This window comes from Amaranthus tricolor, chromosome 7 (assembly GCF_026212465.1).
Source record: "Amaranthus tricolor cultivar Red isolate AtriRed21 chromosome 7, ASM2621246v1, whole genome shotgun sequence".
Lineage (NCBI taxonomy): Eukaryota > Viridiplantae > Streptophyta > Magnoliopsida > Caryophyllales > Amaranthaceae > Amaranthus > Amaranthus tricolor.
The window spans coordinates 25003787-25019078 of NC_080053.1; the positions used below are offsets into that span (position 1 = coordinate 25003787).

Below are 15292 nucleotides of genomic sequence, written 5' to 3' on the forward strand. Positions count from 1 at the left end.
TAGAAGTAGTTTTAATAAACTCCTTTCATATACGAATTTAAATATTAACATATATTTATATTAAAAATACAATTACGATTTCTTAATAAAGACGTTCGAATCAAAATAATTATTTTATTAAAATGTGTGAGCACTCGAAGGTGAGTTTTCCTAGTTAGGCCTTTCAAGAAAATGAACCTAGGTAAACAAATAAATAAATAAGTGTATAAATTAAATAAATAGGATGAGTTAGGGTTTTAAGTGGGTATTACTCCCTCCCTCACTCAATTCACACGCCGTCACTTCCCCTCTCTTCTCTTCTCTCTTTCACTCACTCCCTTCTTCCTCACGGTCCATCTGCAACCACGAGAATCACCCGCAGCAGGCGGCCTAGCAACAGCAACCAGTTGCGTTCCTTCCCTGCCTACAAACAGCCGTCTGGTGCACTTGAACCCCAACAGCCAGGCTGCGTTGTGCAATCAGTAGGCAGCAGCAAGCTGTTGCGTTGGGCCCTTCATCCACCACGACAGCCTCGGTTCACCACCACCACAACCTTCACTCACCTCTTCACCATTTTTACTAGTTCTCCTTTGTGAGCATCTCCTCTTTTCTCTAATTTATTTTCTAGCTTTTAATTGGAGTTTTATTGAGTTTGATGTTGGTTGTGTTAATTTCATTGAATCTTTTTGTGGGTAAGAATTTGATTGATGAATTAAACATGTTTATGACTTAGGGTTTGAAGTGTGATTTGAAATTATGGGTTGTGTGTTGATTTTGTATTAGTTTCTTTGAATATTAGTATGGGTAGTAATTAAATATGTTATCCTTGAACACGAAACGATTAGGGCTTGGATTTAGAGATGAAATTACTAATGATGTGTGTTTTATACTATATTTTGGTGATGATTGATTAAATAACTTTAAAAGTTGTTTTAAGATTTGGTCGACTGGTTATTGTTGTGAATAATTAGTAACGGTGATGATGCTAGTTGACTATGAAAATGATTTTGATTGATTAAATTGGGAATAATAGTTACTAATCGTTGTGAATTACAAATACCCTTATTAAGCTATTATTGAAGTTATAGATACATGATATTAGTAAGCCAAGAGCATAATTTCAACTTATCGTTGATGGTTGCTAAAGTAATTTGTCGTGTTGTTTTGACTATATTTCTTAATAGCTTTGGAGAATGTAACAAATGATATCCCGATACGATAACTCTAAGATTTGCCTTATCGTTATATTAATGTTATATTAAAATTGTAAGATTTAGTTGTGATTAGTTATTTTTGGGTAACGTGAGCCGATATGCTCAAAATTAGTTAATGTGAAGAAACGATTCACACATAATTCTACTTTAAATTGATGGAAAGACTTATATTATGTTGAGTTAATGATTTTGACTTATATTGAATGAGTTGTGTACGTGCTAGAGTAATCGAAAAACTCATGTTGAATGGTTGATAGTGGTTACATAGGCATTTAGTTTGGTATGGCAAAGTAGTTAAGGGAACTTATTAGTTCTGCTCATAACTTATATAGGTGCCCATTTTGTAAGAGGAAAGTAGAGCATTAGTCGGGTGATTTTGTAACTTTTGATCGTGCAGTGACGCTTACAGGTATGTATACACAGTAACTAACCCTTATATGCAATTTTCCTTAAGACATTATTGTTTATTGTGATAATATACATTACATTGAAACTATGAGATACTAGTGAGTACACTTTATATGAAGAGCTATCGATTATGAAATCTTTACGCTTAGAATAGCTATAGAGAATGAGAGTGTTAGTAGGAGGTGGGGACCACTCCCTTATTTATCTAAGAATTGGATTATGCCTTACTTGGAGTTAGAATGACTCCTTTAGAGGTGAATTTCATATTTTGATGAGTGGCTCAGTGGGTTTTGGCGTGCTGTTATCCCAAGGCGCTCATTATTAGTCGAAAGTGGAAGTTATTTCCATCTGATAAAGTATTAGATTATGATTAGCTGGCGTGACTCAATTGGATTATGTCCGGTTGATTTAGTAGTCCTCTAGGTGAGGTTCGACAGGACAACCGTAAAGGGGGGGGGGGGGGGGGGGTGGGGGGGGGGGGTATGAGCATGCTTGGGTCACTGGGCGCCGGATGGCCGATACCGCCCCTTGACCAAGGTGTTACCATGCGGGCCTTGCAAACCTCAATATAGTGGCGTCTTCACTGGTTTAGAACCACAGTGTGTTAGTTTTTCCCGAAGGTAGGAGCCGAGAGGGTCAGCTGGAGGGGGTATGAGCTCATACTTTGCCATGGGCACCGGATGGCCGATAACGCCCTTGGCCGTGTCACTATGCCAGGAAGTAGAGAAAGATCTACTGATAGAAAGTTATTCAGTGATAAAAAATTTATTCATTGATCGAAAGTTGTTTAATGATAGAAGGTTCATTCTTTGATAGAAAGCTTACACAATGATAGAACGTTTACTTTTTGATAGAATATCTACTTATTGATAGAATAGTTTATGCTAGTGAGAAGTGTGTCTAAGTTAAGTTACCTCAAGGGTATTACAGATTATGATCACACTTAGCTTAAGATAGACAAGCTCTACAAGGTCATGTGTTAGGTATTCTGTTAATGCCTTGGTCGAGTTGATACTATACGTGTTTTGCAAGAGTTTATGTTTGAAAAGAGGAGCGTGAAGACCTGCATTCTACCCAAGAACACATGGTTCGGGTTGGAAAGCACGTAATGAAATTAAGAAGTATAAGTGGCTGATAATGCTATCTTATGTTGTTTTATTATATAATGCTATCTAGTAGTTGCCTTATTATATTTGATGTATTATATTTGATGTTAGTTACTGACGTGTACGTGTTTGTGTTTATGTTTGATTGTTGATGACTTTCTATGATTGTTCTGCTATGACACATTGGCCTTTGGTCTATTGTCGAGCAGCAGGAGGATCATAGACAAGTGTAGTAGGTATTGGAACTTTTTTTGCATTGCATTGGGTGAGAGTGATGAGGGCGAAGCATAACCTGTGTCATACCGCTATCTTTCGATTTTGTAGCTCTTGCTATCTTTTGCAAACTTTGGTTGTATGTGTTTTGTTATGAGCCCTGGTGTCCTCCCATGTATATTTATATTTCTGCTGCGTAGTTTATAACTCTGTATGGTTTTAAGGAGTTAAGTCTTTTTAAAATGCAAATGTCGACACTGGAACCACGATCCATGCTTGGCATGTTGATTTGAGAAGCCGGCGACAAATCATTCCGTCGTGGTGTGAGATGTTAAAGGCAATGATGCCTTAGATTTTTAATGTTTTTATATTGCTAAATGCTCTACCACATGTTCGATTTTTAGAAGAGATGCTGCCGAAATTTCCACGCACCTTTTTTAAAGTTAATATTTAACGTTTATCCAAATTCTTTTCCTTTTCTTTTATGTAACACCCAAATTTCCTCCCGTCCTTTACGGTTTTGGTTTCATTAAGGGGTCGGAAATTCTGGGGTGTTATACTATATCTCCATGCGGAATAAATTATGTGGTAAGTAGTTTTTAAAATAAAATTGTATCATCAGTCGTTTTGAGTTGGTTCAAAATCTTGTGTTGACATTGATTTCTTTATATAATTTTAAATTTATTTTAATTCATGTCATAGTCGAATTTGGTTTTAAGGTCAAATAAGTGTTGAGTCATCAAATCTTTTTTGAATACCTCTATTTAGAAGTATAATTTTAAATTCCTTTCATAAGTTTTTTTTTTTTTTGAGCTTCTCATTTTACATCATCATCATCCTACCCAGTATATCCCGCTCTTAGAAAGCTAAGGCCAGGGTCTGGGGAGGAAAGGACAGCGGCAACTCATACCCATAAAGGAGTCCCCCGACTCGAGAAAGATAAAGAGACGCGAATAACACAAGCAGCACAACTTAAAGGCCTATAGACAGAAGGACCACGACAAAAGAAAACAAAGAACTAAATAGAAAGGAAACGGTAAGGGCAAGGGGTTGAGGGCACTAAGAGGTCAAAGGACGAACATCAGTAATATAAGACGTGGATATGACGTCTCCAACTGCTCCTATCCCTGGTCAGGTCCTCAGAGAGGTTTAACTCCTGCAAGTCTACTCTTATTTGCTCATCCCATGTTCTCTTTGGGCTACCTCGACTACTCTTACCATCTACTATAATGCTTTCTACCCTCCTCACAGGGGTGTCGAAAGTCTTCCTCTGCACATGACCAAACCACCTCAATCTATTCTCTCGCATTTTTCCAGATATAGGGGCTACCCCTAGTTTGTCCCTAAACTCTTGGTTCCTAATTCTATCCATCAAAGTGTGCCCACACATCCACCTCAGCATACGCATTTCTGTAACTTCCATTTTATGTTCGAAAATCTTCTTTACATGCCAACATTCAGTCCCATATAGCAAAGCAGGTCTGATTGCCGCCCGGTAGAATTTTCCTTTTAACTTGCTTGAGAATTTCCTATCACATAACACTGCGGTGGGTGCTCGCCACTTAAGCCAACTATTTGTACCTGGAAATTTCCTTTTAACTTGCTTGGGAATTTTCCTGTATACGATGCTTTATATCCCTGTTAATCTCCCCATCCCTTTGAATGATTGATCCCAAATATTTGTACCTGGTTGTGCTCTTAACTACTGTATCATCAATGGACGCCTCTGTTTCACCTACCGGTGATGTCCCACTAAAGTCACATCGCAAATACTCGGTCTTCGTACGGCTGATGCGCAAAACCTTTACCTTTTAAAGCTTCTCTCCACTCATCCAATTTGTTACTAACCTCCTCTCTAGTTTCTGCGACCAGCATTATGTCGTCCGCGAATATCATGCACCACGGCACCGTCTCCCAAATAGATTTAGAAATCTCTTCCATTATGACAGTAAAGATGAAAGGGCTTAGAGTCGATCCCTGATGTAGTCCCACTTTAACCGAAAACGGCCCCACAGGTGTTTGAATGGTAGTCGAAACGTTGTCATACATATCCCGTATGACCTCAATATACACTAGAGAAATACATCTAGCTTTGAGGCTATTCCAGATAACATGTCCTGGTATGCTATCATACGTGAGCTTCTCATTTTACATGAAATGTTATTGAAAAAGAAACTAACCAAGCAAAAAATTGAAACAAACTCAAGTCCCCTATTTAGTAAAATCTTTACAATTTTCTTTTCCATTTTAAGCAACTAATCAACTTAGGAAATAAAAAATTATACCAAAATACTAAAAATATATACTCTATATTGACATCCACACTAACCTGTGTTTAACCAACATTCTTTTTTTGAGAGAAATATTTGAAAATTGAAACACTAAATCAACAACTTGATATAAAAAGTCTATATATACAATCATCTTCTCATGACTATTAGTTATCATGATAAATTTACTGGGCTTTAAATCAGATCCACATAACATGAGAGTTGACTGCATACACATGTCTTTGAGTATCAAGCTTATATATAATTGGTCAACCTCTTTCTAATTCTTCGATGTGAAATCACATATAGATTATTTTCCAGCAGTCATAATTTTCTTTGAACGTCACATTTTCGGGATAAAACTTTAATATTATCTCCAATGGAATTGAGTTCAAAGTCACAATTAACCTTAACATCAACTTTCTTGGTATACAACCATGTCTTCATCTTAAGAGGAATGTTCAATAACAAGTTGAAATTTAATGGTTTACTTTTTTTGTTGTTAGAAGATTGAGGTTGTAACTCTTTAGGCAAACCTCCTTTAGAGGATAATGTAGCAATTTTCACTTCCATTGTATTAGTTTTGCGTGATCCTTGATTTTCCAACCTAGGAAATGAGCCATGCCCTATCTTCTTCCCTTTGTACATAAGTATGGCTATGCCTTCTACATAACCAATATCATTCACATTATTTGGGTTGCTTGTTTCCATGGAAACCTAATATAATTATCAATTGAAACAATAATTAGATGAGAAGAGTAAAAATAATAAGAATTGTTTTCTATGATTGAATTAGAGGATCTTTAAGGGTATGCGAGGTGATCGGCCGCACATGCCCCAGTTAATCAAAAAATGAAATTTGTTAAGTTTAATTATAAAATAAATACATTTTCTATAAATAAGAAACAAAATAAAAGTTATGCACAGGACCCCAAATTTTTCAAGACGGCTTTAATGAATTATATAACATATTACGAGGCTTTAATTATTAGTTTGAGTTTTTTGTTGAGTTGGTTTCTTGACATGAAAAAAAAGCCGACGTAATTAAGTAGTCATAAGTCTAAATCTTATTCACCAATCCCCTCTTATATTATTAGTTTAAGTTTCTGGTTGAATTGATTTATTAACGGTCTAAAAATAAAAGGTTATAGAGTATTTTCTTGAAGATGAACAAAGTTTTTTATGTGCACGTTAAAAAAAGTGAAAATCGAACCCCTCAAAACACAATGAAACAATGAGTAAAATTCAATACGATACTTTAAAATTAACTTTTCTTGTCTTATGACATGGAATCGGAAACTTTGATCAAGTAATAATATGAAAGCGATAAAAAATCACAACGATATAATAAGTTTCACCCAACTTAGATGATATCCTTCTTTGTGAGTATTCTTTTATAATTAATATTAGCTCATGCAGTTACGTACATTATTCAATCCAAAAATTCCATAAATAAAGATTCTAAGTTACACCACAATGCCACTCGAATGTCTTAGGTTCGATCCTTAACGCGTTCATTTTACAATCTTTCCTCTCCCCTTAACTTGGGGTGCACACGGTCCGATTTGATTTGATTTGACACTAAAATCAAAACAGACAAAAAATTCCAGTCTGAAAATTTTTTAGACCAAATCAGACCAATTATAACTCCAGACCGGACCGAACCAGACCGTTCTACAATGGTCCGATCTGGTTTGGTCTATGGTTTTTTTGCTTTTAAGTGTTACCACAATGCACATAACAAAATCAGATTATCAATACAAATTTGAGAATGTTAAGGAACAAATCAACACAAATTCTCTTAAGGAACATATCATTTTCTAATGCTAATACATAAACACTACAACACCACAGTCATAAACTTAAGTTCTAATTGAAATTCCAAAAATCAACACCAACTTAATAATCTGAAAATTCTATTGAAATTCGAAAAAAAAAAAAATTCACAAACCTTACATGTTTCATCTTACAGGTTTCCGGTCTGGTTTGGTCTAAAAATTTTTAAACTAGGATCGGACCAAAAACCGTAATTTTAGAAGAAAAAAATTGGACCAGACCATTTAGACCGTAGACCAGACCAAATACTTAAATTACAGTTTAGTTTGTGGTTTTGACCAAATTTTATTCAGCCCTACCCTTAACTAGAGTGTGGCTTAGTATTTATGATTTAACATTAGTATAAATAGGGTTTATTTTAGTGGTTTAATTGTTAAGTAACACATAATTAAAGAGTGTAAGAGTTAGACACAAAGGTGTGTGAAGGCATACATGCATGTATGCATTGAAACACATGAAGACCGGTCTAACCGTAAATGTAAGTTATAGTCAATAATTTACTGCATTTTAAAGTGACCTGAAATTGAAATTTAACGTAAAAATCCTATTTCATCATCATCATACTCAGTGTATCCCGCTTATAGAAAAATTATGGATAGGGTCTGGAGAGGGACAAACGACGGCAACTAATACCCATAAAGGAGAGCGCGACCAAAGGATTCCCCCGGCTCGAGACGATAAAGTGACTGAACTACACGGAATAGATAACTTAAATAATAGATAAATAAATAGAACCAACTAAAAAAATAAAAACTAATAATAACAGAAACAAAAACTAATAAGTAAAAATCCTATTTAATCGTAATTATTGCTATACGTGTACTTTTGGGTTGATATTTTTCCAACACTCATAAACATCGTACAAACCGCCCACAAATAAATTAAAATGATAACAAAAAAAATTATTTTTGACATAAAAAATAATTTAAAAAAACAATCTATTCACCTGAAATCCAAGAGAATGGTTTTTCTTATTATGAACTTGAGTCTTGATAGCAAAATGCTTGATATAGAAGGTAGGATTCTTAGGTTTCAACGTAAAATGATGAATGCAAATAAACACACTAATAATGAACGCCACCACCAAAACAATTGACAACGACCAATATGCACACCGCGGACGGCCACTTCGGCTAATTTGCACCGGATTCCGATATTTTTCTACGATCTCGGCATTTTCCGGAGGTGGGACCCGATATATTTGATCTTTAGGAACTAATATAACATACGTATCATGGGGTGGAACAATGATCGGCATTTGGTCATCAATATTGTTTTTGGTACCATTAACATTGTCAATAACATAATAATCATCAATTTCGTCTTCTTGACCCGCCTCATGCATTGAGGTTTGATGATTGTGGTGATTGTCGTGACTGGTTGTTGGGACCCGCTCCTCCATTAATGAAATGGGGAGCGGTGTTCAAGTTTAGCCGAGAGATTGAAAATTTTGATTTTGATTTAAATAATTTTGGTAAATATTAAATTTTGTAATACATGATGAAAAATGATAATTGTATTGATATATTAATTTTAATTTTCTTCATTTTTGGGATTAAAATATATATTTTTTGTCATGGTGGATAATGATTAGGATGAAAAATGATTAGTGATTATGGTGAATAAGGGTAAATAATAATTGTGTTGGAAAAGAGAATAATAGGGATGAAAGGTGTTATTATTATATCTTCTAAATAAGACATATGTGGGTTGTCAATTGTCACACTTTCCCCCACCCTCTATCATTAATATATTTTGTCATCTCTAGTTTTAATTACTAGTTTTTTTTTAAATAACTCTAAGAATAGAGTATAAGTCACTATGCATATCTTAATTTATCATAGTTAATAATTACATTAAGAAAAGATTAGTTTAAATTATAATTAGTACTTCTATGTACAAAATAAAATTCTTTATGGGAACAAAGACTTATAATTTCTTTAGTTCCAGATGATGTATGCAATAAATAATCACTAATGTGAGTAACATTACGTACATCCAACATTTAAAATCCTGTGTAAATAGAAACTATGCATGTAACAGTATAAACATAATGAGTAAACAAACTCTTTGTCATCACTAATTCTTTTGCTAATAATTGGCTGAAGACCGACGAATATTTTGACGACGTAGTGGGTCGTGGCCAACCATCGATTAATAGCTTTGTCACTATACATAACATCATACTTCTGCCTTCATCCCACTTATTTTGCATTCATGTCATTTTAGTCGGTCTCACTCATTTTACATTATTTCTATTTTTGGATATGGTTCACCACTTTTATTTAATCACATCCATTCATTTAACTCGTTTTCAAATTCATCAATTCAATCTATTCTCTCTCTTTATTTATTATAAATATCTATTTTTGTTAAATAACCCTTTGCTTTTCTTTAATGCAAAATCAAAGGGATACACATGTACATTGCCATCCTTTACTCCACTATATACATGTAAAATGTTATGTTAAATATCCATAATCCAATAGACACAATAAATAAAAATCCACACAAAGTCACTTTCACTATGTCAAGTTTTCTCCAAAATACAACTTTTTTTCTTTTGCTTATCAACTCCCTTTACCTCCCATTCCAAACTCAAGCTACCTTTGATAAAACCATAGAACATGAAGAAGCCAAAGAACTCGGGCTCACTTTCCTTAAAGAGAAGCTTAGTCATTTTATGGTATATTGGCACGACGTCGTCGGTGGGCCAAGCCCAACGTCTATCACGGTGGTGAACCCGCCCAATAAGTCTCCTAATGGGTTTGGGAACATGAACATGATTGATAACCCACTAACCCTAGCGCCTAAATTGAGCTCTAAGCTTGTGGGTAAGGCCCAAGGTTTTTATGCTTTTGCTAGTCAAGACCAAGTAGGGCTTCTTATGGCTATGAATTTTGCTTTTATGGAAGGGAAATACAATGGTAGTTCTATTACTATTTTAGGAAGGAATATTGTGTCAAGTAAGGTAAGAGAAATGCCTATTATTGGAGGAAGTGGTTTGTTTAGGTTTGCTAGAGGTTATGTTCAAGCTAGAACTCATACTTGGAATCATAAGAATGGGGATGCTATTATTCAATATCATTGTTATGTCATGCATTATTAATATGACTAACAGCCAGATCGAATTTTATCACAGTTGAAACACGTACTATTTTTCCTTTTTTTAAAAAGGTCGTGAGTTGAATTTTGATTTTCCTTTTCTAGTTATTCTTTTTCTTCAGCCTATTATGTCTTTAGTACACTTATTATTACCTTAATTTGTGTCAAGAATTGTAGTCGAAGATCATTCGATTGCCTATACTTTTATAATATTATTATTACAAATTATTATTTTGTTGTTGTTTTTTGCTTTTTTCGTTTATTTTTAAAGCAATTTTTAAGCAATAACATCTCTAAATAAGACAATTCTACCAAGATCTCGATCACATATTTGTATATATTTTATTTTCTATATAAATATATCTCAAAAATGTTAATTAAAATTCTCTTTATTTAAAATAAAATATTCTAGATAAGAATATTAGAAAATAAAGAGTATGATTTGATCACTTGATCTTCTGAATATTACATTTATATTTTTCTTAGATTATAAATATTGAGAGTTATTAGCAACTCATCATTGTTCTACTATTTTGTTAAGATCTTCATTTATTAAAATGAGAACTCTTTTACCAACATATAGTAAAATTAAAGGCAATAGAGTTTTTTTAATATTAGTATTTGTGTTATTATGAGTTATATTTTTATGCATTAACTTCAGTCATTTTTCTAATAAGGTTTTTAGAATCTTATTCTGATTAGCGTTTTAAGGTTATATATATATATATATATATATATATATATATATATATATATATATATATATATATATATATATATATATATATATATATATATATATATATATATATATATATATATATATATATGTATATATATATATACGTGTATATATATATATATATATATATATATATATATATATATATATATATATATATATATATATATATATATATATATATATATATATATATATATATATATATATATATATATATATATAATTTATTGTATTTTTGTTTGTGCATGTAGTTAACATATTGTTATTGATCCATATTAAATGTAAAGGAATCAAATCAATCAAAAATGTAAACTTATGATAAAGGCTTTAGAATATGTTAATATACTCTAACACGCTCCTTCACACAAGAGCCCTTTAGATTAAAAGTGTGGATGTGGCACAGACCCTTCTCATACCTGGCGCTAAATATTTAAATGAGGAGTGGTTGAAGTTCGAACTTGTGACCTTTTGTCACGTTGGTTTCTAATACAATGTCAAATAATCAATTCAACAAAAAACTTAAGCTGATTGTTAATGTATCAAGATATGTTATATATTTTAACATTAAATTTGTGTGTTCTTGTTCTATTCTTCTTTGATTAAAACACCTTTTTTTTTTTAATGAATTTGATCAAGAAAAAAATTTACTCTTGCAAGGCTGTACTGGGGTAGGTAAAGTAGACAAAAGAGGAGAAGCAAAACTTTATGTATTAGGATTCTCTCTTTTACTTTTCTCAATTATCCATTTTAAGATTTTAACACTTATTTTAAAATAAAAAATAAAATCTCAAAATTCTTCTATTTTTCCGTATTAAGCAATTCTAACTATTAGATTTGAATTATTGACCCTCCATTATATTTTAAGTAATAAAAAGGATCCTAACTCAAACTTTTATCGGTACCCTTAAAAAATACTCCAATATTCATAATTACTACTACTAATTAGGGTCCATATAACCAGTGCACGAGTTGAATCTTTAGAATGAAGCATATAAAGCACCAAAAATAAGGGTACAATCATGGTGTTGGTGTAGCTTTTAATCTTTTACTAACCAGCAAGTCTTGTATGAGACCGTCTCACTGTGAGACGAACCCATACAAACAGCTCACTAACAAAAAAAAATTTAAAAAAACAATGATATGTGAATTATTTTTTACAGAATTTGGGTTGAAGTCATTTCATTGTCACGATCTCAATAAAAAATTAGTGTTTACGGCTTTTATTTTGGCTTTGTGTTGAAATGTGTAAACATGTCATTGATATTTTCATTTGGCTTTATCTTTAACATTTTATATTAGATACATTAGTATATTAATTTCAGGTGCCTTTACTTGACTCCATCTTTATAGGTAACTGGTTTAGAAACTCATACAATGCACGGATTTTTAAATACGTTAATATTTTAATAAAAATTTAAATTTTAAACCACATTTCACATTTTTGCTAAAATTCAAAATTGTAATTATGGTATTCTAGCATTATAAATTATTGATTTTAATGATCAATTAATTGAATTTTGTGTCATTTTAGTTTTAAATAACAATTGATTGAAAAATGGGCTATTATTTGTACTTCAAGTAATTTCCTAAATGCTGTATAATTTTATACATACTGCAATTTTATAGTATAATTTTCTAAATTGTGTAATTCCAATTGCACTGGAATAAATATAATTTATTCCGTATTATAATTTTCTACGCGGTGTAATTCCAAAATTTTATCAGACAATATATAATGTTCTACACGGTACATTATATATTTCCCATTATAATTTTTTAAACAGTGCGTTTATATACAACTGTGCGATTGGAATAATTGTGATTTATTGCATCCATTAATGTATGAGTTTTTTCGAAAATATAAATATGTAAATATGATATGTGTAAAAAAATGCAAATTAGACAAATTCCATTAATACTAAATAATAAAAAAAAGACAAATACCATACTTACAATCAAATTTTTTTTTGCTATTATATAGTAACATAAAATGTATGATGATTCAATTCATTTCCATTAAGTTGCCCCATGAGAAGTGAAGAATACTTATAAATATAAAATTGATAAAGTGGTAACTCGAACATTTTTATGGAGAATGTTAAATTAGTCAGAAGAAGAGAAATTAGTATTATATGTGTTGACAATATAGCCAAGTATTGGGTGGGTGGAGTCATGGATTTTTGGGTGGGTGGGTGGGGGAATCACAAAATAGGGCGGGTAAAAATTATGATATTTTTCTAATAATTTTGTATCTTAAAACATTTAATACACATTGTGTAATTTAATATTAAGGCTTTTAATTTTTTGAAGGCCCTATATAGTCAAATATATTGAACATTATCAGAATCTTCCTTGTAAAAAAATGTTAGCAAGGAGCTATGGTTAAGTTGGGTAGGATCGCGTATTTGTACATATTCCTACTTTTACTTAGTGAGTTGGTTGGCTATTACTTTTTCTTTAAAAAATACACAGAGTAATTTGATTTTTTATTGATTATTCTATAATAATCTCAATTTTAATTAACCATAAATAATCATGATTTCAGGGTCATATACCCAAGAACATTATTGCACAAATAATGATCGATTTTTACAGGTTAATTACAACAAAAAAATAAAATCAAATCAAAAATCAAAAATATTAAAAATTAAAACTTAAAATATAAAATAAACTTATTCAATTTTTGTTTTTTATTTTTTTTTTCAATTTTTTAAAATTCAATTTTGTATTTATTTTTTATTTCTTAAGCAAAATGACTTGTATAGATAAGAGGTTACTTGCGTGCATTCTTAGTAAGCATCCCTTATAGTTGGAATTATTTATGTTTAATCAGAAGTTATGATTATTATAGGAAAACCAGTAAAAATTTGGATTAATTTGGATTATTTTTCCTATTATTTTCATTTAACATGTTTCATTTTAAAGAGACGGAATGTGTGGATGAGATGAAATATGTCGGTGAGATATCTCTCTATCAATTTTTCCCTAATGATAATTGTTAGAGAAATTTAAATCAATTGTGTGGATGAGAATTATAAAAACTATGAGTCATGGTCAACAATAAAAATAAGATAAATTTAATATGGTTGACTAAAAAGAAAAGTAAAGTAAATTTCGTGAAATAAAGGATATATATACTTCTACAATAGAATATATTTAATCTTATTAGATAAATAGTTTATTGTTATACTTTTATAGTTTTTTTTATGAAATATATTTAGAAAATTAAATTCTTTTGAAAATTGTGAAAAAGTAAAGTAGATTAAGAGAAGGATGGAGGAAGTATATTAAATTCCAAGCAATGGACAAAACTTGTAGGGCATTAAAATATGGGAGACTTTTTGGTTTGGAGAAAGATATTTAATTATTTATTGACCTTTTTAGAAATAAAAATAAGAAATAAAACCTTGGAAAACTAATTCAATAATTTACATGCTTGTTTTATTTTAATCCATTTATTTTTTGCGTAAAAATTATTTGTCTGTCATTTGGAGAGATGTTAATAAGTGGAAGATAAAATTTCAATTCGTTTTTATGATAAAAGAAAATTGTCATGAAGATGACATGGTAGATTTCATGAAAATTTATGCTACAAACCATTTTCATTAGCATCATTTAATACAAATAAAACCTTTTAATTTGACAATAACGATAATGCATACTACTCTATCTGTTTTTTATTCTTACTTTGACCAAAAAAATTCATTGACAAAGAAAATAAACAAAGCAACATGATACTCTCTGGGTCCCTATGATAATGCACTCAAAAGTTTTTTGGATGAAATTTAGAGGAAAGGGAAATTGAGTTGGAGAATAAGACAAAAAAAAAGTGGGTGATAAAAATGAGTGGTTAAGATGAATAGAGATAATAAATTTGTAAATGAGATTGAAAGAAAAAAAGTGAGTCAATTACCAAATAAGGTAAGAGTTCAAAATAAATGAGACAAACTAATGAAGTATAAAACAACACGTCTTGTATAAGACTATTTTACCGTGAGAGAGATGCATACAAAAGGTTCATTAGTAAAAAAAACCAAAAAAAACAATGAAAACTGAATTGCCACTTGTATAGAAAGCAGTTATTTTTTAAAGATTATTTGAGCTGACTCAATTGAAGTCGTCTTATACTAAAATAGCCTCAATAAAGAATTAGTAAATATAAAAAGTGATGTAAATTAAATGGGGTGGTGGGAGTATCAATTTTATTGACACGGTCAAACATAACTACATAATCATACTTTATTATACTTTTATATCACATGGCCTTCCTAATTCCACTATAAATACATGTGATGATTCATACCCAAGTCCAATGCAAACAAAAATCCAATAGACTAAAAATCAAAACCCCACATAAAAAATTGTCCCTTTTCTCATAAATCACAATGCCAAGTATTCTCCAAATAACAACTTTCT

General features: G+C 31.3%; 3 protein-coding genes and 1 pseudogene across 3 annotated transcripts in view; 2 read left to right on the top strand and 2 right to left on the bottom strand.

Moving 5' to 3' along the window:
- Positions 1-278: 278 nt before the first annotated feature.
- On the bottom strand, positions 279-4816 carry LOC130818639 (uncharacterized; annotated as a pseudogene).
- Positions 4817-5381: 565 nt separating this feature from the next.
- On the bottom strand, positions 5382-8513 carry LOC130817387 (NDR1/HIN1-like protein 13). The gene is made up of 2 exons (XM_057683061.1): positions 7973-8513; positions 5382-5907 (listed from the first exon to the last, which is right to left on the bottom strand). The coding sequence occupies exons 1-2, from the start codon at positions 8426-8428 to the stop codon at positions 5515-5517; spliced, it is 849 nt and encodes a 282-aa protein (XP_057539044.1). The 5' UTR covers positions 8429-8513; the 3' UTR covers positions 5382-5514.
- A 996-nt stretch (positions 8514-9509) lies between these two features.
- LOC130817388 (dirigent protein 19-like) lies at positions 9510-10353 on the top strand. The gene has a single exon (XM_057683062.1). It carries the CDS (start codon positions 9554-9556, stop codon positions 10133-10135), a length of 582 nt encoding a protein of 193 aa, XP_057539045.1. The 5' UTR covers positions 9510-9553; the 3' UTR covers positions 10136-10353.
- A 4823-nt stretch (positions 10354-15176) lies between these two features.
- Positions 15177-15292, top strand: part of LOC130817389 (dirigent protein 22-like) — a 715-nt gene continuing 599 nt past the window's right edge. Inside the window, exon 1 of the mRNA XM_057683063.1 lies at positions 15177-15292. This exon is cut by the window's right edge and continues 599 nt beyond it. Coding sequence (XP_057539046.1) covers positions 15262-15292 — 31 coding nt within the window. The 5' untranslated portion in view covers positions 15177-15261.